This window comes from Astyanax mexicanus, chromosome 1 (genome assembly GCF_023375975.1).
Source record: "Astyanax mexicanus isolate ESR-SI-001 chromosome 1, AstMex3_surface, whole genome shotgun sequence".
Taxonomy (NCBI): Eukaryota; Metazoa; Chordata; class Actinopteri; order Characiformes; family Acestrorhamphidae; genus Astyanax; species Astyanax mexicanus.
Window position 1 is genome coordinate 27,371,961 of NC_064408.1, and position 27,966 is coordinate 27,399,926.

At 37.3% G+C, this 27,966-nt stretch overlaps 4 protein-coding genes across 7 annotated transcripts in view; 3 read left to right on the forward strand and 1 right to left on the reverse strand.

Moving 5' to 3' along the window:
• Positions 1–649: 649 nt before the first annotated feature.
• Positions 650–3,790, forward strand: zgc:194948 (uncharacterized protein LOC796981 homolog). Its single transcript, XM_015604798.3, has 5 exons — positions 650–812; positions 1,073–1,219; positions 1,733–1,856; positions 1,969–2,027; positions 3,253–3,790. The coding sequence occupies exons 1-5, from the start codon at positions 761–763 to the stop codon at positions 3,384–3,386; spliced, it is 516 nt and encodes a 171-aa protein (XP_015460284.3). The 5' UTR covers positions 650–760; the 3' UTR covers positions 3,387–3,790.
• Positions 3,791–6,348: 2,558 nt separating this feature from the next.
• On the forward strand, positions 6,349–10,873 carry foxr1 (forkhead box R1). The gene is made up of 6 exons (XM_015604802.3): positions 6,349–6,778; positions 6,862–6,972; positions 7,981–8,207; positions 9,193–9,461; positions 9,833–10,065; positions 10,606–10,873. The coding sequence occupies exons 1-6, from the start codon at positions 6,649–6,651 to the stop codon at positions 10,632–10,634; spliced, it is 999 nt and encodes a 332-aa protein (XP_015460288.2). The 5' UTR covers positions 6,349–6,648; the 3' UTR covers positions 10,635–10,873.
• Positions 10,874–10,890: 17 nt separating this feature from the next.
• cenatac (centrosomal AT-AC splicing factor) lies at positions 10,891–19,590 on the forward strand. 2 transcript variants are annotated; one of them, XM_007245269.4, is made up of 11 exons: positions 10,891–11,109; positions 11,535–11,701; positions 15,896–15,994; positions 16,078–16,144; positions 16,233–16,295; positions 16,506–16,567; positions 17,505–17,631; positions 17,727–17,757; positions 17,850–17,948; positions 18,448–18,580; positions 18,665–19,590. In XM_007245269.4, exons 1-11 carry the CDS (start codon positions 10,993–10,995, stop codon positions 18,768–18,770), a joined length of 1,071 nt encoding a protein of 356 aa, XP_007245331.3. In that variant the 5' UTR covers positions 10,891–10,992; the 3' UTR covers positions 18,771–19,590. The 2 variants fall into 2 exon arrangements, with proteins under 2 accessions (XP_007245331.3, XP_049331592.1); XM_049475635.1 differs by lacking the exon at positions 15,896–15,994.
• The window catches only part of arhgef12b (Rho guanine nucleotide exchange factor (GEF) 12b), a 92,691-nt gene continuing 84,266 nt past the window's right edge, over positions 19,542–27,966 (reverse strand). For 2 of the 3 annotated variants that reach the window (XM_049475620.1, XM_049475624.1), the window contains 9 exons: positions 27,797–27,964; positions 27,439–27,526; positions 26,474–26,551; positions 26,080–26,174; positions 25,349–25,645; positions 24,717–24,965; positions 23,310–23,530; positions 23,032–23,107; positions 19,542–21,617 (listed from right to left, as the gene is read on the reverse strand). In XM_049475620.1, the coding sequence (XP_049331577.1) occupies positions 21,607–21,617; positions 23,032–23,107; positions 23,310–23,530; positions 24,717–24,965; positions 25,349–25,645; positions 26,080–26,174; positions 26,474–26,551; positions 27,439–27,526; positions 27,797–27,964 (1,283 nt within the window). In that variant the 3' untranslated portion in view covers positions 19,542–21,606. The remainder of the gene's footprint in view (positions 21,618–23,031; positions 23,108–23,309; positions 23,531–24,716; positions 24,966–25,348; positions 25,646–26,079; positions 26,175–26,473; positions 26,552–27,438; positions 27,527–27,796; positions 27,965–27,966) is intronic. The other variant, XM_049475621.1, reaches the window with a different exon arrangement.

The following is a 27,966-nucleotide window of genomic DNA, read 5'->3' on the forward strand; positions in this document are numbered from 1 at the left end:
AGAGCAGCTAGGTAGAAATGTCTAATAGAGTGAACAGTGAGTAGACAGTGTTTAAAAACTCCAGCAGCACTGCTGTGTCTGATCTTCTCGTGCCAGCACAACACACACTAATACACCACCAAAATATCAGTATGACTGCAGTGCTGAGACTGATCCACCACCCAAATAAAAAAGCTGTTCTGTGGTGCAGAAGAACAAGGTGAAAGGGCCATGATGAAGTATACAAAAGAGAAGAACTACAAAAGAAAAATAAAATGAGTTGTTTTATTTGGCTTTTGGAGATCAGTTTAAAAAAATCATAATTATACTCATCTATTCTTAGAACTAATGTACAAAACAAACATAATTTTACCAATCTTTCTTAAAAAGTTGGGAAGAGTTTTTTTATCTTTAACTTTATGGCTTTTGGAGATAAGTTCATTTTCTACTCACTTAACTGCTGACAGTAACAGTACTGTTACCCAGGACTGCCCAGAGTGTTGCATGCCACTGTATTGTTTGTGAGTAAGGTAGGAGTTTTAGGTGTAAACAGTTTTGTCCTATGAGTCAGTGTGTAGCAGATTTGTAACACAACGGTCCTCCTGAGGGTGTGTGGGGAGGGACTGCAGGAATCTCAGATTTACCTGGTTAAACCTGTTCCCCCTCCCATTCGATTGGCTCTTCCACCTGTTCCATCCAGATCATCCAGCATTATTTTCCACTTTCTGTTCAAGTCTCAAGAACTCTCTGCACGGTACACAGAACAACGCTGGGGAACAAAATGCTATCCATGCTCTTCATTCTTGGGGGATTTATTCCCTTAATCTATGCAGGTATAGTGGTATTTCCATTTGTATTTGTTGTTATTCATTCACTCCGCAAGGACTAAAAGAAAAGGGAAAAACAATTACACTTACTACATTATGTTACGTATTACAGTATTCGAGCTATAGATACATGCTGTTGATATTCAAACCATACCATTTTTACTTTTCATATGTAAAGTTAGTTGCATTGCATTGCATTGCCACCAGTAAAACATGAATTCATATATACAGGGTGTGTACTTTACTGTACTGTGTGTGGGTTACAGATTTCTCAGCCACAGTGTTAACGATGGATGATGGAGTAATCACAGGCAGATTCTCAGACTCTGTGCTGCTGAGTCTGCCTCCCTGTGATCAATATGCAGGCAAGAGCGTGGACCTGGAGTACCTGAACGTAAACACCAATCAAACCAGTATGTATTTTCCTACTAGGAAACAGTATAGTAGTAAAATAGTAGAAAATATTATGGTTTAAAAGCTCAGAACATGTATTGTTTTCAGCAGAAAATGGTATGTAATAGCAGCAGACAACAGTGGTGTTGCTAGAAGAAAGCAATGTTACAGCAGTTTAACATTGCGGTACATTACAGTAGGGACTGCTGGTATAAAACAATCTATATTTAGTAACTGAAAACATGTTTTTCTAGCACTGTTTTATGCTATAGCAGCAGTCTTCATATATTGATGATAATTCTAGTTTCAGTTCATGGACTATGTGCTCCATATGGCAAATCAAATACATGAGCAGTTTTAATTATCTTGATCTTAATTTGCAAAACTGGATTCAAGGTCTTCAAAACCTGTGTCTATGTACTCATTATCCTGTAATAAAAAACAATTCTTGCCATAAAGAAATAATGGGTGTTTTGAGAAATTGCTTTTTTTGACATCAGTTTACGGCTTTTTTTTTTTTTTGCTTACTACAGCAACTCTGAACAGTATTTTCACGGTTGCAAACTGCTCAAGTGGCATTAACACAGTTGGATCAACTGCAATAAGCAGAAACATCGGATACCAGCTGAAGAACCTCTCCAATGGAACACAGTACAGGTAAGTGTGTAGAAATAATGAAAAGGCATGGAAACCTTGACTGGCAAGATTTCGCCAGAGAAGAAGGGTGCACACGTATTTGGCAAAAAAAAAAATTATGTTCTGTTTTTAGGATCCACTATCAGATTGGATCAAACAAAAGTGCCCCCATAATGGCAACTACAAGATCAGGTAAGTGTACAAGTGTTTAAAGTGATAGTTTATTAGTCAAGATGTGTTTGGTGTCCAACATTGGATTATTTTGTTTTGGAAACTATAGGTAATCATGCAATAATGTACAACACGAGAGATGCACATACTGTGGATAGATCAGCACATGCATACCAATATCTCTAAAAGCAGCATGAACTTTAGCACCATACTGAAATTCCATCGGATTGAACTGTTTAAAGTTTAATTACAAGATTAGATCCAATTTGTTGCAGCTGCATTTATTTATTAAAATGATAGACGCAGTTGGTGCTACTTGTAATCCAAAATGTGATCTTTGCTAGGCATGAACTAGAGTGACTGAATCATGTTCTGACACTGTTAATCAGGAGGCTTTGGCACATTAACAACTAACTGTGGCTTAAAAGAAGCGTAGTCACCATATAGCACTGTACAAACTAAATGCCTAATCAACCAACATCTCATATTGCTCAGTAATCCCAAACAGATTATTGGTTTAAGTCCGATCTAAAGGCATATTCTAGGCATGACAATGCATAGCAGTATGTAGTTTAGATATAATCAATAGTAGTAGCCTGCATTTTTTCTCTCTGTACTTTTATTCTATTTTGTAGGCTACAGTAAATTATATAGAGTCAAAAATGGGTGAATTCCTATTAGTTGCATAACTGTTGTTCTTTAACTTCATCCAAACAGTCAACACATACATAACAGAATTACAGTTTAGCTTTCTCCTTCAAGCATGTTGAGCTGTTCAACGATCCTAACTGCATTCCAAAGTCTAGGCTGCATGTTCTAGAGAAAAAAACCTTCTAAACCTTTGGTGGAAGTCAATGTAAAGAGTTTATTTTAGGTAATTATTAAGTATTTCAGAAAAAAAAATACTTTTTAAAATTGGCACAGTGTAAGAGACAGTTTGTCTGTTCAAATTTAGTACTATCTAAACATCGACAGAAATGGGGATGCTTGTTTTTTATTGGACAGCGACAATATACAGGCTAGAGATGCTCTCTACCCTCCCAACCTTGGCTACAGCTGTGTTATCAGCAACAAGTGGCAGCGCTTCAAGTGTCTCAGCAGAAAACTAGCCTAGCCTAGCACTGACCCTCTCAGCTGTGTTACATCCCATATAATCTAGAGGAAGAAATCAGACACAATAGAAATTGGATGAAAAAATAAATTAAAAATCACATAAGTCATATCTCTTTAATTGGTCTGTTTTCAGTGCCTGACTTTGGAAACGATCTAAGTCTTCCAGCACGAAGTGGAGCAATGGTGGTCATCACAGTCATTCTGTCCTTGGCGATGTTTTTTCTGCTCATCTGTCTCATTCTCAGTACAGTGATGTCAAGTGCCTGAAATTAAGACATTTTGTCACTTTATGATTATTCATCTAATCTTTTCATATGCCAATTTTAGGATTCTATGATGTACACACATGGTTAATCCTTATTTTTTTTCTCAAGTTTTCCACTAGGTTTGCTTTTGATCACTCTACTTTTTCAGGCGTTAAGTTTTAATACATTTCAAAAATATGCAGGGTTTTATATACAGGAGCTGTATTTTCTATTGCTATTTAACCATGACAAATGGCTTAGCCAAAACAGGCTGTCTGTTATTCTTTTTTATATGAGTTAATATAGTCACAGTACAGCTCATCTCTTTCATCCTGATCCTTATAGTATTGTCTGATGGTCTCCATCAGTTATCTGTCTTTTTTATGAAATAAATTTCGAAACTGAACAAAATTTCAAATAAAGTGTTCTCTCACAATAATGTGTTGTTCATAGCTAATCTAAATGTTTTTGTTAGGCTTTGTTGTGTCTAGGTGTGGTAATCACAAGGAATCTCATGGTACAATATTATTACATTACTTTGCTTACGATAATGATGGTATCACAAAACAATTATATATGAATTATATATGAAAATATACTATGATTCTGCGATACCCTTATATACAGCTGTGGGAAAAAAGAGAGACCACTTCACTTTCTGAATCAGTTTTTCTGTTTTTGCTATTTATAGGTATATGTTTGAGTAAAATGAACATTGTTGTTTTATTCTATAAACTACAGACAACATTTCTCCCAAATTACAAATAAAAAAAATAGTCATTTAGAGCATTTATTTGCAAAAAATGAGAAATGGTTGAAATAACAATAAAGATGCAGAGCTTTCAGACCTCAAATAAGGCAGAGAAAACAAGTGTATATTCATAAAGTTCAGAAATCAATGTTTGGTGGAATAATCCTTGTTTTTATCAGTTTTTTATGCATCTTGACATGTTCTCCTCCACCAGTTTTACACACTTCTTTTGGATAACTTTATGCCACTTCTGGTGCAAAAGTTCAAGCAGTTCAGCTTGGTTTGAAGGCTTGTGATCATCCATCTTCTTCTTGATTATATTCCAGAGGTTTTCAATTTGGTAGAAACAAAGAAACTCATCATTTTTAAGTGGTCTCTTATTTTTTCTCAAAGCTGTACATCACAACTTTACAAGACAATTTACTATAAAACTTCATAGCATCTGTGTTACTAAATGGGATAAAATACTTCTTAATAACCAAATTCCAGGAATTATTGATTTATTGGCGTCAGTTTCACCAAATTTCAGAAACAATATTCTTCACTTCGTGCTTTCCCTATTAATAAAAGTGTAACTATAGTAAGTCAAATTGGCGGGCTAGTCTTAGGGAGTTTATGTCTTTGATTTTATGTCGATGTTCCAATAAAAATATAAATATTTGACACTACATATCAATAATGTTTAACAATATAAAAAAGTAAATATTGCATTATTGAAATTTACTGGTTACTAATTTACTGGTGACAATTTCTTTAAACTAGGCCTAACTGAGGCTGTGGTTGGCAACTACAAGCATTTAGTTAGGGTCTTTGAAAAATGGCTCAGGTTGAGATTTCAAAATTGTGCACAAAGGCTAGGATTACACATTGTTTTTGGATCAGTGTTCAGTCGCCACACACTGAACTGCTTTAAGCATGCCTGCCCCACCCTATCACCACCATTATTGGTCTACATGCACCTGCATGATCACAGCCATAACCGGTCACATCAGCCTAAAAACAGGGTTAATTACAAATGTAAATAAACAAATTTGTTTAACTTTACTTGCCTTTTTAATTTATTGATGTATTTATTAACATATTCTTTATATTTTATGAAAATATTAAAACAAGTAATGTAAAACTTGGTGAACACAAAGCTATTTTTGCCAATGAGGCAATGTTACCTACCTTTGGGCAATGTTGTAGCAATGTTGTCAGAAAGTAGAGAATAGTAATCATTTTATTTTAACTCAAAAGTCCCATTGTAACCCATGTTTCAGAACTTTCTTTACATCATTCTGTCCTTCACTTTAACTTTTGAAGTTCTTAAATGACACATACTGTACATCCTGAGAGCATCACAGGACACTGTGTGAATGCAAATCTGACAGAATTTACAGAATGTAGGAGTGCTGGGTTAGTGCCAGAGATAAAACTAGTGCATTTAAAATGTATTTCTACAGGCCAGTTCCAATTATTTTAACAAAAATTAAATGTTTTACATTCCATATAAGTAGTTCTGACAAGTGAATGTTCTGATATGTAAATGAGCGAATGTTTATGCATGAATGCTCATTAACACAGCTGCATGGTTTTAGATATTCACTCACTCTACTCACCTCACTCCCTCATTCCCAACTCACTCACCTCACACAACTCACTCACCTCACACAACTCACTCACCTCACACAACTCACTCACCTCACACAACTGACTGAACTCACCTCACTCACTTTACCTCACTCAACTGACTGACTGAACTCACCTCACACAACTCACTCACCTTACTTCACCCACATATTCCAACTCACTTACCTCACACAACTCACTCACCTTACCTCACCCACATTTCCCAACTCACCTCACACAACTCACTCACTCAACTAACTTACATTACCTGTAATACTCAACTCACTTCATCCTACACAACTCACTCAACTAAAATACCTCACTTAACTGACTGAACACACCTTACTCAACGTACCTCACCCACTTTTCTAAACCTACTTTACACAACTAACTGAACTCACCTCACCCACCTTTCTCAATTCACCTCACACAACTCACTTATCTAACTCACCTCACTCAATTCACCCCACCTCACACAACTCACTCAACTGACTCACCTGACTGAACTCACCTTTCCCAACTCACCTCATCCACTTCACACAACTCACTCAATTCACTCAACCACTCACCCAGTTCTACAACCTCCTAACCATGATAAATCCCTGAGTGTCCCCTGTTTTTAAAATAAAGCACAATATGGCCCCTGTACATTTCCCCAACATTTTATCCATGATTATAAAAATAAGACTGTCATTACTCAGCCAAAAGTCGAGTAAAATAAGTAAATAATCTCACTAAAGAAACACAGCAGCTCCAGTCTCAGAGAACTTCTAGAAGCTCCGGTTAGAAATTGTCCTGATTGCTGACACCTGTGCCGGTGACGTCACCAATATAAGATTAACGCTTAATAATAGATTCAGAGACTGTAAAACGTCCTCCTAAAACACAGGAACGACCCAAACTCGACGGTTAAGGGTGTAAAATGAGCTCGATGTTTCTTCAGCTGCAGGCCAGAGAGAGGTTCCTGAGCCTGCACCTCAGCACGGGCCTGCACGAGTGGGACATGAGCGAGGAGATCAAACTGAGCACCACCACAGACCAGTTCCACAGAGGTAGTTACCACACAAACTACACACCCGCTGTTCAGAAACACCGCACTCTTCACAGCTTTAACACCTAATAAACGCTTTAACAGACGATAAGAGGAATGAGCAGTACCTGGCGCAGTGGCACTATGCCAGAATCTCCAGGAGAACACTCGCTGGAGCAGACAGAACCCACCTCGCCCAACCCGAGGACTGCACAGGTGAGCTCTGAACCGGGAGAGGAGGGGGCAAATAGAAAACACTGGTATAAAAAAATTAGTAAAGAACAGCATACACAGTTTGAACGGTCAGTGTAACGTTAAGCAGTTTAATTTTTTACCAAGCTAAATTCGAAAATAGAAAATTGAGGGGCAGAGAACAAAAAAAATAAAATGGAAAAAATGGATAAACTTATTTCTTGTACACTTTACTACATTAAAAGAAAAGAAAATGAGTTTTTACATACTTTTTTTTCTATTTTTGCATCAGAAACTGTAAATAATATTTTTTACACTGATCCTGAACCACATGGAAGACAGTTTCCACAACCTAAACAAAAAAGGATCCTCCAGTAATAATATAGTAAGTCAAATTTATGAGATTGTAAGTCAACTTTGAGCTACTAGGCCATCATTATGAGCTGCCAAATCAAAATTGAGATACTAAGTCATAATTAAGATACCAAGCCCCAGTTTGTAATTATTAGATAGTAAGTCAGAATTTACATACTAAGTCAGTCATTGAGATATTAACTCACAATTATGAGGTACTGAGTCATAATTATAAAACAATGTAATTGAGATTTGAGATTTTGATGCAAGGCAAAGCAGATGTTCTAAATGTGAACGTGTAAATGTTTGTTGTCACACATTGCCAGTTTCATGTCAAATGTATGTTTCTTATTTGTTTTAGCAACACTTGGAGACAAGTCATTGACATTGCAAATGGGAATAAGCAGATTAAACACAACAGAATTAATCACACATTTTATTTTCCCTGAGACTAAGCTTTTAAAGTACTTTTGATGCTTTTTAAATTATGATCTTTTAATAAATAGTATGGGGGGGGGGGGGGGGGGTGTTACAAAAGCACCAACAAAACAAAGGGGCCCATTTAAGTAAAAATGTTGGAAAACTGAACTGATTTCAATTCAGTGAAAGTAAAGGCCTGTAGGAAAAAAAAAAAAACTTTAGCTGATTTTCTTTGTTTCTCTAACATTTCACTTGCAGAATCAATAATACAGCCAAGTCTGTGGCTGATTGTGAATCCAAATCTAGCCTGCCCTATAAAATACCCAACTGTTAAAAAGTCATCGCTGCTGAAACTGACTGTAGACACACCTGTCCCGAGTCCTTCCCCACCTGTACCTGTACAAAACCTGCACATCCTGCCGCTGCCTGACCAGACTTGCCTTAATGAGTCACTGCATGACACCTCTCTCTCAAGTGAATATCAGGTGAGGCTCTGAAAACAACCTGCGTTAGTTTCCCTGACGATCAGCTTTGTGGAAAATTCCAGACTGTTGGTCCAGTGCGATGGCCAACTGAGCATTTTACTGAAATGTTTATCTTTCTTTAGTTGTATACTGAAACTGTGCAGCTAATGTTGCTATCGACCCTATGTGGCACTGGGTATCCTGCCTGTCTACATTACTCATTTTACTTGGCACCCATTGAGCTATAAAACCCACTTGCATCTGTGCACCAGCTTGTCTAGTCCCTGCAAAGAAATAAAGCTACAGTAATAGAATACTGGATAGAACACTGTGGATAAGATAAACATGCACCTAAACCATGGAATAAAGGTGCTCCAGCCAGTACTTTTGGGATAATCTGTGAGATTGGGATGAGGTAGGGTGATGATTATTCAACATCCTGATCTCACTAATATACTTTTTGCTGAATACAATCAAATCCTTACAGCAATCTTTCAAAACTAGCCGAAAGCTTAACTTTAACAACAAAGACTGTAGAGACGAGAAAAAAACAGCTTGAAATATTTACCCTAATAATATCCCTTGTTTTGAAAGAAGCAAGAAATGAACAGGTGTCACAATTTTGTCCATAAAGTGGTTAACATAATACTGTCTCCATTTGTTTATACAGAAAAAGTATGGTGTCTGATTTACTTTAAAATTTATTGATGAATGGACTGCTATGAATGCTCCAAATGACTAAATGACAAGTTTAATTGAGATTACTTTTGTGATGTGGTGATTTAGCTATGCAGCTAATATTAAATCTCTTCACTGATCAACTATATTGGGGGGGACAAAAGAATAAACTAAATTTTGTGTAAGCTGTAAACGTTTTACAATTGTACTTTACTTATGAACTATTGCTTAAATTTGTTGATTTAACTTTGTACCATTTGAACTATCAGCTTTTAGTGTTTTTCTGCTACTGGTGACCATTTTGTAACTGTAAAAAAAATGCCTGAAGCTTACAGATGATGACACCTCCTCAGTGGATGTGCCGATTTGCCGCAAGGTGAAAGGTGCTAGAAAGGGCCGAGTTCCCAAGGAGCCGTCCTCTCGCAGGCTGGGCCTGGCTCAGAGCCGGAGGCTGCAGAGGGTCCTGCAGGACAGCTGCAACCTGAAAAACGGAGCCTGGCCTCGACCACCTGTCAACTACTGCATCCTCATCGCCATGGCTCTGAGCAGTAGCCGCTCTGGCAGCCTTAATGTGCAGCAGATCTACAACTTCACAAGGTGAACAGAAGGTGTCAGAATTGCACATTGAGGTCATTAAAGCTCTGAGAGCTCCCAGCACAGAAGAGCTGTTGTGGGACTATAAAGCACCACATTTACAGGTTATGATTGTTCAGCATCATGAGGGCCAATCATACTCCCAGATTTAGATGGACAATTGATTATTTAAATTATATGTCAGCATTATACAGGAAAATGCTACATAAACATGATGTTTTCCCTCAGGTGGATGAATAACTAATTTATATATAATCACATCTTTTATGGGAGCTCTTCTGATACCAGATCCAGTTTAGCTGTAGTCTAGATGGGGTTTAGGTGACTCTATATTTGAGATTCATGGTGGAACCACTGCTAATCTTCTTTCTCAGAGATCACTTCCCTTTCTTCATAACCGCTCCTGACGGTTGGAAAAACACCATCCGCCACAACCTGTGCTTCAGCAACAGCTTTAAGAAGACCCCACAGCAGGTGACTGGAGAGGGGAAGAGGAAGTCCTGCCTGTGGTACCTCACCCTGGACGGCCGACGAAGGCTGAGAAACGAGATCCACACACTGACTGTAGACTCCTTCAGGATGCTGAAGAGGAGCATGAATTACCCAGGTGAGAGGTGTTGCAGTAATGTAAAGAACAGTGAGCTGAATCAGTGTATTCCCTATAGTTCTGAGGGTCTGGAGCTTAGGCACAGGCAAAAAAGCAACTGCTTAATAAATCTGCAGACTACAAGTAAAGCAATTAAATATATTAATTAATGGTAATGTTAAGGAGCACTGGACATGTAGTTTCTGTCTTGAAGAAAAAAATCTATTTTTGTAGTTTGTGGGTCAGAGTGTGTAAAAATTTAATAAGAAATGGACCAATGCAAATAATCTATAAAAAACCTTTTTACACAAACTTTTAATTAAAAATGCCATTTTGGGTGATTGCATGTAATTATAGGCAGGGTTGCCATTTACAGTTGGCAAAATGTGGTTGAATTCCAATAAAGCCAGGGATTATAGCATATAAGCGTAAAGGAAAAGCAAATGGAAAAATGTGTAAGAAAATATAATTCCAAATCTAGACAAAGCTGGCCAGCAAAATTGTGATTTTTTCCCCCTTGTTGTTGTATTAATTACATTTTTCTTCATTTCTCTTTTGCAGATATGATTCAAGCTCTGTTTGAGTTGTAATCTACCTGCGGGTGCCTCACGCACACCAAAATCCGAGCGTTATGGGGACATTTAATATACTAATCAATATGTTAAAAAATATATTATACTTAAACATTGTAGTTGTTGCTACTGTGCTTTAAGCTTTATTAATTACTTTTTTCTCTGTCCACGTGTGTCCAGGTGTTTGTCCATGACTTAATTTATTGTCTAATCACTTTTTTTCTCATTGTGAAAATAAATGTACTGTTTGCAGTTAATCAGTTTGTTATTGTAATGCTCCTCCAAAGCAGTAGGCGGGAGTAAGGGTCATCTCGGAGTGTTTGAGAGATAAAGCTGGAGTGTTTTATGGCGGCGGTTACAGTGTTTGAGGAGTGAAATGGGGCCGTTTTATTGTGAAATATGTCGCCAAACCGACTTCTCAGGGAAGGGACACATCTATGGGAAGAGTCACCAGAGCAAACTTAAAGTCGTGCTGGTGAAATTCCTGGAGAAGGTAAGAAATCTAAAGCTGGAGCTGCTCGAAGAGACTAAGGTTAGCGTTTTTATTTTAATTGTCCGGTCCACCTTAAAAAATGCAGCATTCGCATGTAGAGCTGGTATTGGAACGGATGCAGCTTTTGAGCTGTTTAAGGTGGAACGGAAAGTTCGAGTAAAAAGCTGCCTTAAGTATTGATTTAACCTGAAATTAGCTACTTTTTATCTATTTAGTAAACAGAAAACTGTAATGAACACCATTTTAAAGAGACTATGGATTGGATAATGGGTATTTTGACCAAACTTTAGCTACATCAGCTAAGTCGCAGGTAACGTTAACTAACGAAACTGTAAGTTAGTTAGGTAACGTTAGCTAGTTATCTGGTGTTAGTATGACTTTAGGTTGAGCAGTGTGTTTGAGAGGTGTGGTGTTTGTGTCTCCAGGTGAAGGAGGCGCGGCGCTGTATTAAACGTCCTCAGGTGGAGAAGTTTGACGCTGTTGAACATGAGCAGAAGTTCTGGTGTTACTGCTGTCAGCAGGAGATACAGAAACATGTCACTGACGGCAGAGTCACCGTGCTGCACGGAGCCCTGCTGGAACACATGAGCACGTAAGAAAAAACATAAGATACTGAGTTTAAACCTTAAGGGACAGTTTCCCAGGCAGGGGTTAAGCCTAGTCCTGGACTACACTACGCAGCCTCTGAAGAGACTAGGGCTGGCCCGAATAGCGTTTTTTGAGCTCCGGATATTCGGCACTGAGTCGAAGCGAATATTCGAATATTCGTTTTTAAAAAAAGAGGTTAAAAAAATAAATAAAAAAAGCAAATCACGGCCCCTTTAATCCACTGAAAAATGTTCAATTTGCTCTGACCGACGAGACATATTCACCGCGGATTTTTGGTGTTTTTATCCCCCATATTTTTTCTGTGTTTTTAGCCCAGATTTCTTTGTGTTTTCATCCCGGAATTTCTGCTGCCCCACACCGCGGCTTATCCGCTGCGTAAGCAGGCTAGGAGGCTGCTGCTGCACGGTTTCTCCGCTGCGCAAGCCAGCCCAGTAAATTGCTGTTTGTGTTTTCACACTTAGGCTATTTTCTTAAAAAAACAAACAAAAAAAACGTTTGTTCAGGAAGTATTTTATATTCTTAAACATTGTTAATTATATTAGAGGCAAGGGCGTAGGAGCGGACTTGATATTGGGGGGGACACATTTGCCAATATGAACCCAAGCCCACTCTAAAAGTAAATTATTATTATAAGGTGATTTAACAACCTAAACATGTTACTCCACGTTACATTTACTGTTGGTAGAAAAAATTATGCATGCAATGTCTGAATAATATACATACGACAAAAATAATCAGTTATCACCTAATATTTAAAATAATATAACAGATTTGTTTATTATTATTATTATTATTATTATTATTATTATTATTATGTCATGTCAATTCTGTCGTATATTTACATTTTCTCCTGCGCTTTTTTTTTTACTGAGAGCTCTTCTTAAGATGGTGTCCTTTTTTGTAAAAGAATGTAACTTTAAGTTTCATAGAGATTTTTATAAACATCAGGACATGTGGTCTTACTGTGAACTACAAATGAACAGAAGTCACGTTACAGCAGTGTTTATCAATCCTGTTCTTACATATTCTACTGCATATTAACACTGTTCTGCATATTTTAGAGCTTCCTCTGCTTTAAAGGCATTTAATAAAGTTAGTGGTGGTATGATGTGTCTAATACACTGCTGGATATACATAATGATTAATTTAGGCTCCATAGGGGGCTAAATTTGCACACTGTCTTGTTATTTATTATTCTTTGTCTGTATGGTGTTGTATTGTCTGTCTGCACTTTTGTACTGTTGCACTATTGTTCTGTCTACACTGTGTTTATGTGCACCATGGTCCCTGGAGGAACGTTGTTTCGTTTCACTGTGTACTCTGTATATAGCTGAAATGACAATAAAAAACACTTTGACTTTGACTTTAAAGGATTTTAACAGGTAAACTCAGTAAATTACTGTTTATTAGCTGATCAGCTGGATCAGGTGGAACATTTTTGGGGCAGTGATCGGGGTTAAGAAACTGCTTTAAACTACAAACATAAAGTACTGTACTAAATTCTGACTATCCACTACATCTGGCTTCTAGTTAACTAGTTAGCTAAATGAATATTCGTTCATAATAGCTCACAGTAAGTCCTGTAATCCTAAATTAATTGAAAATGAAACAGTGATTAGCTGATCAGGTACAGGGCAAGTTGAACATTACATTCCAAAGTTAAGCTAACTCACTAACACAGCTGCAGTTTATTAATCACAGTGGGTTTAATCTGTGGGCTAATTCAGATACGTGTATTTTTAACCAGCTAGCAGAAACATATCATCACAGTTGACGTGGTTAGCCTATCGTTACCTTTCTTTTAGAAAAATCTCCGTATATCCAGATCTGCTTTAAAATCAGCTGAAGCTGCTGCACCCCGATCCCGCTGCTAAATCTCACAGCGAGGGGGAGGGGCTTCCAAACAGCAAACTGCCTCTCCTTCGCGCGGCGCAAAACCAGCAAGCTGATTGGCTGTTTCTACTGAGAGGCGGGACTTAATACCTGAACCGGCTTCGTGATTGGTCCGGTCTGTCTTCTCATTAATAGTACACCTGATCTGAGCAAAAAGATGTCATTTTTGGGGGGGGACAAATCCACCTGTTTCTAATATTGGGTGGGACATGTCCCACCCATCCCCCCCGGTTCCTACGCCTATGATTAGAGGACAGTCATTGTAAACTGTACTTGGTCTATTTCGGTTAAAGGATTGTGCAGGGCATATTACTGATTTTGTATTTTTGCACTTGGGCTATAAGCTCAATATTAAATATTTCGTTTGTTTAGAAATTATTTTATATTTTTAAACCATGTTAAATTATATTAGAGTAGAGGAAAGTCATTGTTAATGACGTTATTGTACTTGGTCTATTTCGGTTTAAGGATTGTGCAGGGCATAGCCGTATTACTGATTTTGTATTTTTGCACTTGGGCTATAAGCTCAATATTAAATATTTCGTTTGCTTAGAAATTATTTTATATTTTTAAACCATTTTAAATTATATTAGATAAGAGGAAATTCGTTCAGACATCATTTTTGTAGGCCAGGCTTTTGTAACCGATTTAGCCCCTACTGTTGCCACATTACCCCTTACGTTTTATTATATAAATCAGTTTCGAAGAGCCTGCATTTTTTTTTATCATGTATAATAGAGGTCTGCGCGAGACTGATTTTTAAACCCACTCTTCCACGCTCCCGCGTTTCTGTCTCGTTACCGCTCCGCAAAAAAATTGCTTCTTTTAATCCCGCGCCCGCCCGCCACATAGTGCGGTCCCGTTCCTTACCCCAGTCCAAACACCATCGGTGTGTGCGTGTGTGTGTCGGTCCATCCTGCGCGTTGAGAGTTTTCTTTAGGTTTTTTTTTTTTTTTTTACAATTATTACAGTTTTCTTAACTATTTATTAATTTGCTCCCGCATCGTCTGGATTAAACTCCCGCTCCAGCCAATAACAGTTCAGTTCTGACCCGCGCGCAAGATATTCTGACGGGACCCGCGAAAACAGAAGTGGTTAGAGTGAGGTGGAACTCTGGAAAGGAGAAAAAAACCGAATATCCGAATACCAAAATTAAAAACCGAATACCTACTCAACGAACGAATATCCGAATACCCGAATATTCGGGTCCAGCCCTAGAAGAGACATTGTGTGTTTTTATTTTTTTTTACTTAAAAACTAGACTTTTTGAGTCGTCAGTCGTGTTGTTTACACCAGAGCCGTGGATGGTTTTTTGTTTGTATTCATGAGCCCATCATTTGTCAATTTTCTCGATTTATCACTGTGGAAAATCAGACTCACCTGGCTGCTCTCCAGAAACACGTTTATCGCGAGAATTCACCAGAATTTCATACACACAAAAACTAGTGATGCCATGTCAGAGAATCTCTATAGAGAAGTCTATACACATAAATCAATGTCTGATCAGTTTTATACTGAACTATATACTTATGTCCTCACCCCAAAACTATATATCAAATGTTTTAGTACCACAGACATAATTATTAAGGTTTTAAACTCAGTGCTCTGCCTGTATCTCCAGCATCAGATTACCAACCAATCACCTCACAGTAGTGTCTTACTGTATTAAACCTGTTGACTGTTGATTTATTTTATTTTATTTTATATTTATTTATTTATTTTAACCTTTTCGCTCCATTCACCCCCATTCATATAGGATTCACTCGTGGTACAGACCAGTTTTTTTTTTTTTATGTGAAAAATAAAATGAAAAAAAAAAATAAATAAAGATTACACCATGTCCCTTCAGAGGCTCTGTAATACACAGCATTTAATTGGATTTTTTTTCATTGGAATTAAAATAGTCTTGGACTAGGCTGGAGAAAAATAGACTTGTACTGTCTGGGGAAAAATGCATTTTAAACTGACGTAACTGAATTTCACTCGTTTTAAAATGTAGTGTATCGGCAAAGATATCGTGTTTTTAAATTGGATTGAAATGAATTGTGTGCTATGATCAGAATCTAATATTTTTCTTCTATTATAATATTTTATTTATATATAAAAATATCCAGCCTTATTTTTATATATATATATATATATATATATATATATATATATATATATATATATATATATATATATATATATATATATATATATAATATATATATATTATGGGTTGAATAAAAGAAAAAACAGGCTGATTTGGCACACTTTTTATGAATCTACCATTTTCTTTCAGGCGAGAGCACCGCACCAAAACGCATGCGTTCTGGTGGAAAAACAAAGCAGATCCCAAGCTAAAGGAGAAATTCATCATCACAGAGGAAGAGGCTGAAAGGTTTAATATGCCGTCACTTCTTGTTCTCTAGTTTTCTCTGAGAATATTTCTTGAACCTCAGTGAAAGTAAAATGTTTTTGTAGGTTAAAGGAAGAAGTCGCCAAAACTCTGGAGCAATATGAAGAGAAAGAGGACACACTTCTAAAAGAGGTGTGTTTTAGGTGTGGATGTGTTGATGGATTATAGCAGTTAAGAAATTAAAACTTTATCTACAGCTATAATTTTTACTTTTTTCTAGCAAGCTGACATTATCAGATCCCAGGAGCATCACAGGCTGGAGGTGTTGCAGTCTCTAAGAGAGGTTTGTTTTCCTGGAATGAAGCAACTGTATCCATATCTTATCAAGCTTCCTATTACTGTTATTAAAAACTTGTTGCACCTTTAAAATGGTTGCTGTTCTGTTAAGTCTTTTTATGTTAGTTTTCTCTATTTGAGGGGAGCTGTTTCTAAGGCTGGATATTTTTTTAAAAATGTGGGTGAATACTGTTGATATTTCCTGAATCAAACCCAGCCTGATCCAGAGTCACAGGAGCCTGCTGAACACAACCAGCAGGAAATGGAGCAGACAGCCTGGTAAGAGATGTGTTTTGTTGTACTGTACCCTGCATTAGTAAAATGACAAAACTGAAGGGAATTGAATGTTTACACCTAGACCTGGGAAATGATCATACATCAGTCGGTATAAACAAGTGGAAAATAATATATTTATTAGTAGGTGCTTTGGAAATATTCTGGCTTTTGTAAGATAACATTTTATATTTCTGAAGATAAAAGGCCTGTGATGAGGTTCAAAGATTAATCTGTATGTGGAGGGGGTGGATTTCATAAACCTCATTAAATTTTTTGTCTGGTAAAATTGTCTTCTAAATTTGTCTTGCAAGTTTTGTCTTTGGTGATGTCACAGCCATCTTTGGCCAAGATTGAACATAATTTTCCTATTTCCAAATTGGTAGGACAGGGCTCCCCAATTATTTAAAAAAACATGAACACCATAGTTCCAAACCCTTTTATTTTAAAGAAATTAATGAAGGTTTAAAAAAACTCTGCAATGTAAAATTTGAAGCTAGAGTCACCACATATTAGTGTGCATTAGTGGCTCAGCATGTAGAGAATTTGGGCCATTGATAACAAGTTTGTTCATTCAATACCTGGTCTTGACAATGTACCACTTTTGAGCAAAGCCCAAAGCTCTTAACCCTGACTATTCTTTAAATGCTGCAGTGATTGCTGCCTACTTACCAATTATTTGTTACATCAGGATTTTAACTTCCAACTTAACTTTTAGCTCCCTTTATTACAGTAAGTAAAAGGGAAATGTGAATGAGCTGCTCAGTTAATATAACAAAGAATTTTGTATTAATATTCAGAAATGGCTCTGGGCTCCTATGCATTAATTACACATCTGTCACAGTCAGAATCAAAACCAATTTGTAAGCTAATAGTGTTTATTCTGGGATGACTCTTTTGCTCAGGCCCGTACATGAGATTAATTACCTCTGTATCTCAATAGCATGAGTTCGGACACTGCAACAAGCTTCTATGTTGCATCATATGGACATGCACAGCAGGCAGGACCCAGCCATGAGGACCCTTTCATGGAGGATCTTGGACACGGCCTGACCTTCATTGGCCATCAGGTAACCTCTATGGATCTCCTGTGCTGTCATCCAATTTGCATTTATTTACCTATTATGCAAATAAAGAAGCTAATATGTCTTGCCTTGTCATGAAGGACTCCTCTGGATGTGGGAACATTCACACAGGTGAGAAAAATTAGATGATTAATGTAAATAATGTGACGTTTGTGGTTTGATGATGAATGTGATGAAGTGTGTATTAATCATGTGTGGTGTAGGAGCTGTGCCTCCATGGCTGCTTGAGGATCCTGAGGATGAGGAAGCGGACAGCTTGCAAAAGGAGATTGGCCCGTCTGTGCAGGAGTTCCTTAAACATAGTAAGCAGTTCTCACTTGCTGATAAATATACATCATATTTGACTGCTGGTCACAATAGTAAATTTTTGGAAATAGTTGGCCTGGTATGGCAAAAGCACAGATCTCCACATTTGAGAAGAGTCTCACCAAAAACCAACAAGCTGAACCAAACACTAAACTGAGTAGAACTCGTATTTTAGTCACTGGCTTGTCTCTTTGTAATAATGTATCTGTGATAATTTAATAGCCTCATACATTTAAATATGAACATTTATAGCAATTAACTTTAAAAAACACTGTTTAATTCAACACACTTGGTAATTGACTAATGAGCAATTCTCTCTAGGTAAACAAAATAGGTTATATTAAGGTCAGCAAAAATTGAGGTCACAATCAAATATTATAAAAATTATTAATTTAATTACTGTGATATCCTTCATGTAACATGTAACAATTTGTCAGGATTGGAATTCCCTCCCATCATACTTGACATAAAGGCTTATTTCTCTCCGTTTCACAGAAGAGCAAGAGAAGCTTAAAAAACTTCCGCCCAACCGGGTGGGGGCCAACTTTGACCACGGTTCTCACACTGATGCTAACTGGCTGCCCTCTTTTGGACGAGTGTGGAACAGTGGCAGGCGCTGGCAGTCTAGGTGAGTTAAGCCACCATATTAATAAACTATATGTAGTGTTGTGTTTTTGCTGGGAGGTCTCAACCAATATGCTTGATCTTTCAGACACCAGTTCAGACAAGAGGAAGCACAAAGTGGACAAAAGAGAAAGAGGGAGAATGGAAAGAAGGCAACAAAGAAGCAAAAACACCTCAGTAATGGAGATTTATAAACAACATTTAAATGTGTGTGCGTGTGTATATATAGTCAAGAATTTCAGGTACCTCAAGGTTAAAGTGTGTTCTGTTGGTTTGCTCTCACCTCTCTCCCTTCCAAGCAAATGGGAAATAGTCTGCCAGGGTTTTTTTTTTTTTTTTTTTTTTACTTAAATGTATTTATATATATGTTTGTTTAGATTTGGCCTCCTTCACACAAAAATGCTGTTTTGGTCACTAAAAACAGAGCTTTTTGAAAACATTCCATAAAGTGATTTTTTTGGGGGGGAAAAATGCTGACATCCTAATGTGTACACATTTCTGGCTGATTCATTCATTTTCTCTTTATACTCCCTATACAGTGAACTCTGTCATAAAACTTCACACCTATACTTTTTAGATTAACATGTAAATGTATTATTAATACTACTGTCAAACAAGTGTATATGGCCCTCAGTAAATTCATAATTTGCATTATACACTAGTTAGTTCATGGTCCCACTGTGAGGTCCTGTTTTTGCAAGTGTTTTTAGGGAGGGATGTTACCGTGTACATATAAGTGAGATCTCAGACCAGGGTCAACTGAAAAGTTATCAAGAGCAAACGTCTTAGTCTGTGTACAGCTTTTCTCACATTGAGAAACATCCTTACACATTCATTTATTATGTAATTAAGTATTTTCTTTTGACCCTTCCCATCTTTTTTTAAGTAAAAATAACAGGTTGCAATCACTTCTCAGATCTGAACAAACACCATGCAGAAAGCAGTGACCAGGATGAGAACTCATGTTCACTGTGTGTTTCCAGTTTATTGAATAAATTTGCAACATATAAAGTGGTTCTGGTGTTGATCTTTTACTGATAAACCCCATGTAACATCTCTGCATATCCATACTTTTCTGAAATAATGTGATCAAATGAAGACAGTGTGCAAGATTTCTTTCCATTTTTGAACAATATCAGTTCAGTCAAATTTAATAGAATCTATTAGAGCTATTCATATTTCCAGAAAGCTGAGAAGACCATATTAATAGTGCTCAATAATATAATAAAATATAATACCTCATGAATGTCTAGACAAAATAAAAATACAGATTACATTAATATTTAAGGATACCTTGCAGTCGTTTATTTTTTTTTTCTTCCTTTGTTTTTTTTTTTTTTTAGTAGTTTCTGTTAAAATAATACAATGACTCGTATGATGTAGAAAGCAGAAGGGGGAAAAACACAAACAAGGAATTAGGTCTCTAAGAGATGCAGTGTTGGTCATAATTATACAATTTTACACTTAAAAATAAGACCTTTCATGGTCTGTTAAGTCTGTGCATTTTTTTCTGAAGCTTTTCCTCTTCATATAACTTCATTCCCAAATTCCAGAAAAAATATCCATGTCATAATCCGATAAGACTTCAGGTTGGGTTGAGTTGGCTTGTACAATAGCAGTATGTAGCGCCTCAACCCACAATGATGAGTCTTGGTTTCTCTTGGTCATTGCTAATATGCCATAGAGGTTTTTCAGTAGCTTCATTCAAAAGAATGTGGTAGACAATGATAAATACAGTTTTAAAAGCTTAAACTTAGGCTTCTGGTTGGTTGAGAGGAGATAGATATGTCCCTTCAGAGATCTTCAAGGTGATGTGCTCCAAAATGCAAAATGTAACAGCTTTCATACTGATGTTTACGCTGTAACAGCAGTACGATATACAACACCGTGGAAATGATTCCGCTTTCTACCCTTTCCTCAGAGAAGCTCAATGCTTCTTTATGTAACAGTTCAGTCAGAAGTGCTAAAAGTTGCTTACAGTGAATGAAAGTGAATACACAGCTTCCATTCATTGTTAGCCATGCTAGCATATCTGGTTAAAGGAATTAGCTGCTCTGCCCTCATCAATTTCATCAATTGACTAACTTAATATATGGTGCTTTACAGTCAACTTCTGGATAAAGTCCTCATTTAGACCTAATGCTAATTTGAGTGTCAGTAACGCATTACTGTTCTCCTTAACCACACGTTAACATTCATACCCATATCCATATACAATAAGGAATGAACTAGTAGGCTGTGGTATTAGGCAGTCCTTATGAAGGACAGTTCATGCATTAGATTTTGTCCTTTTTTTTTTTGTTTTTTTTTTTTTATAAATGAGGCCTAAGGCTTAGCTAAGGCCTAAAATACCTCATAAAACTACACCTGGTATCTTTATTGGCTTTAATATCAAACCTCATCTCATCCAGTCATAATCTTCACGCAATTAGATGTTTGTTTGTTTGTTTTGTTTGGGGAGGGGGGGGGGGGGGGGTGGCTGTCATGTCGTATATCATCTACCCTCAAGTGAAATATCTCAGTAGGTAAAAGTGGGAAGTTCCAGGCTAGGCTGTAGTTTATCCTCAGTGATCTCCTGCCATTATCCTGTCTTCCTTTTGTTTCTGTCCAAACCGCTGACCCATAGGAGGCATTGCGTTCTGAGTTCATAGGAGAGAATTTCAAAAAGGTGGACTGTTCATGCAGACAGGAAGTGGAATGTTCAATAGTCACAGCTCCAGTACGCAGCTGGCAGATGCAGTGGTCAAGGAATATCTTCATGTCCTCATTTATAATCATCTTCATCAATCATCATCATATTTTTTTCCTCCCTGTCCCAAAGGTGCTTGGAAAATGTTTTTAGCGATTAGCTGGAGTGTGTGGGTGTTTGTAGGCTGGGTATAAGAGGGAGGGCTGATCAACGCCTGTGTATGACGTCCGATATGCTTTAATATTCATGCATGTTGAGCTTGGAGTATAAAGACCACAGCATTTTCCCAAAATCTCTGCATCTGCTGCAATTCCAGCATGAAGTCCACAGCAGTGGAAACACTAGCTTTTATCTGCAGGAAAGAAAAACAATAAAATAAAATAAATTATAAGTGTTGTAGCTGCAAATTGAACATACATATTGTTTACAGTGCAAAATGGCAAAACACTGACATGGCAAAAGTCATGAGACAGCAGTGTATAAACTGATCATCAGACGCAGCAGTAGAGGAACGGCTGGAGTTTGAGCGATGACTGATTGGAGTGGAAGTGGAAACTAGACTGATGAAACTTTAAGTCGTGTGAAGGCATTTAGCATTCCTTAATCCACAGTTTCACATATCTACCATGAGTACATCAACCAAGGCATTACCTTTCACAGTGGACAGTGCAGTGGTAATGATCATGTCCAGCTGCTTCTGGCTTGAATAATTTGTGTAAAAAGTAGGGCTGTCAATGTTAAAGCGTTAACGCACGCTGTTCATTTGTAATCAGTAACGCGTTACTATTTTTTTAGAGCAAGTTAAATAAGGCACCAAGTTTGACTCCTACTTCCGCCATAATCTGCCTCGCCCCCGCCCAACGCACTGATCTATTATCTGTCTGAACGACTGAACGGAGCGCTCATACGGTGTCCAGCAGTAACAGTCCGGTTCAGACTTCCAGCTTCAACCCGGTCTCTCTCTCTCTCTCTCTCTCTCTCTCTCTCTCTCTCTCTCTCTCTCTCTCTCTCTCTCTCTCTCTCTCTCTCTCTCTCTCTCTCTCTCTCTCTCTCTCTCTCTCTCTCTCTCTCTCTCTCTCTCTCTCTCTCTCTCTCTCTCTCTCTCATACGCGTGCGCACACACACACACATACTAGATCAAAATGTTTGTTCTGGCTTTTGACATGTCAGTGTAAATTATTTTTAGTAAAAACTATGTAACATTGTTTAGAGCTTAGATTCTCTACCCGAACCAGACCCGGCTAAAAAAAAAAAAAAGATCTGTGAATATTATTTTTTATTTTATATAAAGCTATGGCGTGATAATCACAATACAGCAAAGTAAAAAATCAAACAGCTCTGGAACTGTGCAGTGAGCCTAGTGTAGCCTTATTGTTGTTTTTTTTGTTTTGCACATAGGCTGTATGCTTTAAAAAAAATGTTTTGTTCAGAAAAAGTTGTATTTTTTTAAACATTGTTAATTATATTAGAGTAGATGGGAGATCAGTTCTCAATAAACATTCTCCTAAATAATAGGTTTATGCTTTTTCAGTGTTGCAGTGTTAATTAACATAATTCTGAACAGATTTCGCTCATTTAAAAAGCCCAAAAATGTTTTTAAAAAGCTCAGTGGGGTTTAACTCAGGCTTAGGCAGAATGTGCACGGGTTTTGGGTAGGGTCAGGCTGGATTTTTTGGGCCCGATCTACGCTCCAACATTGTGTAACCACATTTGAGTAGTATACAAAAATAAATAAATAAATAAAAAATAAAAGCGAGAGCAGTTACCTTTGTTCTCTTCTGAGTCAGTAGCTGCTTCCTCTGTTTGCTTTTGGCATAGTTGGTTATATTTACTTTCTACATCCTGCAAAAAGAAATTTCAAGAATTAAAAAAAAAAATAGCAGTATACCAGACTAATGACATCGATCTCTCAAATGACCATTTTTAAACAGCCTTTTAGAAATATATGAAGATCTGAATGGTATTACTTATTTCACACCACACTTGTGAAAAGGCTGCTTTACAAACATCTAGCACACTTCAGTAAATCAAGTTAAATAGTTACCTTTAGTTGCTGCAGGTTGGCCTGGAGCAGGCGTAAGTGGGTCATGACCTGTCTGCTGAGGTTGGGTCCTCCGCTCTGTGAGGAGGACGAGGAGAGGAGCTTCTTCAGGTCAATGCCAGAGTCTCCTGCTGCTGTCGGCTCAATACTGCTGCCCTGAACATCATCATCAGTACTGCTCTCACCAGAGCCACCGTAACCCTCCAGCACCATGTAACTGCCTGCTGAGAGAGACAAAGGGTTAAAGAAAAATAAACTGCATCAGTGTTCTGTATACAGTGACTCTAAGAACCTTTTACAAATGTAATCCAGAATTTATAGGTTCATCAATAACTATTTAACCTGTAGGTGCAAAGCAGACCCATACACAATATTGTCACCCCTATGTCAGTTGGTCTGTTGTAAAGGTCTCTTAATTTTTTTTAATCTATTTTGTGGTGGTCTCTAGTATGAATTAATTTTCTGTGAGCCGTTTTTGTGTTTCAGGATTTGTTTGGTGTTTCAGAAGTTTGGTGGAGGAGTGTGTGGGAAAGAACGGCAGGATTTCTGCTTGTTTTTATGAATATTGATGACGTCCGGTGACTTTTGACTAACCCTGTATAATCGCTTTTACTGATTGGGGTAGTTTCCACAATATGATCAACTGAACTCTTTAAAATAAATAAGTTACAATTAGTGTGTTGAGAGATAGAAGAATGACAAGATGACAATGTCAGGATTCATGGGGCTGTGAATTCATTGTAAAATAAGTGATTCAGGGAGCATGAGATCATCATTTTCACACATGGATTCACTACAGAGTCCAGACCTTAACCTCATTGAGAATCTTTGGGATGTGCTGGTGAAGACTTTGTACAGAGGTCAGACTCTACCATCATCAATGCTGCAAGATCTTGGTGAAAAAGTAATACAACACTAGACTGAATAAATATTGTGACATTGCAGAAGCTTATTGAAACAATGCCACAGAGAATGTGTGTTGCCATCAAAGCTAAAGGCCGTCCAACTTAATATTAGTGTGTGACCCTTTTTATTTTTGTGGTGACCTTTTTTTTTGGCAGGCAGTGTATTTTACTCTTGAAGGACGGAGGTCATACTGTTTTAAACATGATTCTTTTTTTATCATTCTCCTACAAAAAACTTTAAATAAAAAAATTAACAATGTGAAAGCATTATATTAACAAGGCAAAAAAATGAGTAGTTTGTAAAAGGTGGCTTTGCATTAAAATTCAATATAGTGAAAATCTGAAAATATTAGGATTGCTGATCAGAAGATATATGGGCTAAATAAATACATTAGAATGTACATAAAAAAATTGTGCATGAGTGGTAAGACAGACTGGTGGACAAAATCATCCGAGTACCCCCAACAAAAAAACCTATACATAAACATCTATACAATCTTCTCACCATATTCCTCTGAAGTCTCGAAGAAGCCTGTATCTCCAGAGGGCAGCTCCTGAGCATTCTCTGGCTTGGCCTGCATCATCTCCGTCTTCTCTGCGCCGTTCTCTACAGAGCCACTGGGGGCAGCGGTGTCTGCTGCTCCCTGCAGAGAGCCCATCCTTAGCTCATGTGCTCGAGTCTCCCCTCGCTCTCCCTTATCCACCTCCTCCTGACTGGCCATGTGATTTATCAGGAGCTGCCTCAGAGCAGCCACTGAAGGAGAAAGAGAGAATCTAAGTGAGTCAATCCTTAAAATCCTTAGATAATGCACAGCAAGCATAGCAGTTGGAAAAGTAAATGCAGCTTAAAATAAATCTCCAAGCTCTTTATATTTGTGTATTTCCTAAATATTCTGTACAATAAATAAATATTAGAGCATTTCAGAATAATGAAAAACAATATAAATTAGAACAAATACAAAGAAACAATATTTTGTGATGACATGCAATAAACCCTATTGTGATGCATTTTAAGATAAACCCAGAGACTTTACAGAGAATCTTTTAGCTATTTTTATCACATACATACAAAAAAACAAATTGAGTAAGCTTCAGTTCATGTGACGAATTTCACTGGAGGTGAGAGTGAACACTCACAGTTTCGGAGTGCTTCATCTGCCATCAGTGGAGGCATGTCAAAGACCTCAGAGTCCTTCTCTTCTATAGCGATGGCCTGCCGTGATCCCTGCTTTAAGAAAGGAAGTTTGTAGGCCAGGTCAGAATCCAGGAACGCCTCCACCTCTTCCTCATCCACCTCCTCTGCCTCCACCTCCTCTTCATCCTGAACCGGAAGTAAACTCTCTACTTCTCCCTCATCCTCAGACTTGGTCTCGAATGGGTTGGTTCCTGCTGAAGAGCCTGGCATAATCTCAGTGCAAGAGGTGGTGTCTTTTTCTTAGGGGAAGAAATGACAAAAACATTCACATTTACATACAATTTACATGAGAGATTTAACCACAAAAAATAGCCAGGGACAGTAAGCATTATAAAAAATGACATTATGCCAATTTATTTTGCCTGGATGCGTTTCTAACAGTATGACAACATTAGTTACATTACTGTTTTATGCTGGAAATCACTTTTTTCCTTAAGATCATGATCCTAGAAATATTAATATTTAAGGATGCCCTGCTGATTGTGTTTCCCAATCCAAAGCAACTACCAGAGTTTTAACTATTTAAGCAATTGACATTGAAACACAAAAACATCCTTCATCAAAAAGAGGAGTAGGGAGGCATCTTAAATGTAGTAGCCACTGATTTTGTATTGCTCAGAAACATGTCAGCATATTTATGGGACTTTGCAGCTGAAATAAACAATACAAATACCTGGAGACTGGTTACTTCCAGTGGAGAGACGGTCTTGGTCTTTGTTCATTTTCGGCACACTTGAGTTGATCATCTCGACAGCGTCACGGACACCACTGTGAAGGAAATACAAGTTAAAAACCAAACAAACAAAAACACATTAACCGTTATTAGTATTGCCAGTTGCATTTACTTATTAGAAGGGCCCTTTAATGTGACTGAGCTATTAATCAACTTTGTGTTAAAAAAAAAATGTCTGAATATTCTTATTATTTAATTTTCATAAATATTTTAGAGTGTAAATTAGTTGTTATGGTACTATATTTTTACAATATCAGTAAAATGCAATGGTCTTGAAATTACAATAACACAATTCATTTCTATGGTCAAAGTATAAAATGTAGGTCAAACTCACTCAGTCTGAGGTAAAGGAATGACATTCGGCTGCTTGCCCTTCATACTGTCTGCTCTCTGGGTGATGAGACATTGCCACCTGCCAAAAATAAAACACACAACAATGATCAACAATAACAAAAAGCAAATGCATGTGAGGCTCACTCAGCATAACATAGGTAATTTAAACACATTAACATCTATTTTCCAGATTGTATCTGTATATAAACGTAGCTACTTTGCACTTAAACTCTCTGGAATTGAGACCAACTGGCACCATAACTAATGGGAATGAGGTGGGGTGTTGGTCATCCAACACCCTGACCTTACAAACATACTTGTTGCTGAACGCAATAATCAAACAGGAACTGTAATAGAAAAAACAGCTTATCTGTCTATCCCATTCTGGCACACTGCTACTCCATTTTATAAGCCATTATGAATTATGTCCATTACAGAACATATGTTTTTTTTTTTCAACAAAACACACAGACAATATAGAGCTCTAGAAAAAAATTAAGAGACCACTTCAGTGTCTTAATCAGTTTCTCTGATCTTGCTATACATAGGTATATGTTTGAGTAAAATTAACATTGTTGTTTTATTCTATAAACTACGGACATTTCTTCCAAACTCCAATGAAAAATAATGTCATTTAGAGCATTTATTTGCAGAAAATGAAAAATTGCTGAAATAAAAAAGATGCAGAGGTTTTAGACCTCAAATAATGCAAATAGAAAAAACAGCACATCTGTCACTCCCTCTCTGCGTCACTCTGGCACACTGATATTTCACTTTGTAAGTCACTATGAATTATGTCCATTTCATTAATAACAGTATATTATACATTGTTTAACAAGTGCATGATGATTTCAAGATGTGGTCTGTCAAACGCTTCCTGGAGAAAAAAATCCTACAGCTATGCTCGGCCATGTTTATTTAGGCTAAATAAGAAAATCTGTTATAACTATAAAGGTCAGTACTTACGTTCTCTGCTCAGACACAGTCTGGGCCATCAGCTCATAGATTTGCGCTCCATTGTCCGACATTGACAGCACAAAGAATGACTTGTTGTCTGTGAAGCAGCAAATTACACAAGTTAGCTTATCCCTGAAGCCTCAAGCAAAACTGTATGCTTCAGTGTTTCCACAGAATTACTACAGTGAATTTAAGATAGCAAACAAAACACACTATTGAGAAAAAAGGCTATATAATAAATCATACTCCCATATTGTGACTGTATCTCTGAAAATCAATGATATATATTGTAATAGGATTCTTTTTTTAATTCTTATAAAAAAAAAAAAAAAAAGATTCCCACTCCAGCACTTCAGGCCTGACTTACCAGTAGCTACAGAGCGCACCATCACAGTGCTGAGCTTGATGATGGGGCTGAATATATGTTTGGTCTCGGCTGTGCCCGCCAGATTCTTACTGTGGCACTTCAAGATTAGCTTCTCATCCTGCCTCTGCATTAGCACCAAGATATCCTCCAGCAAGAGTGTGTACAACTCT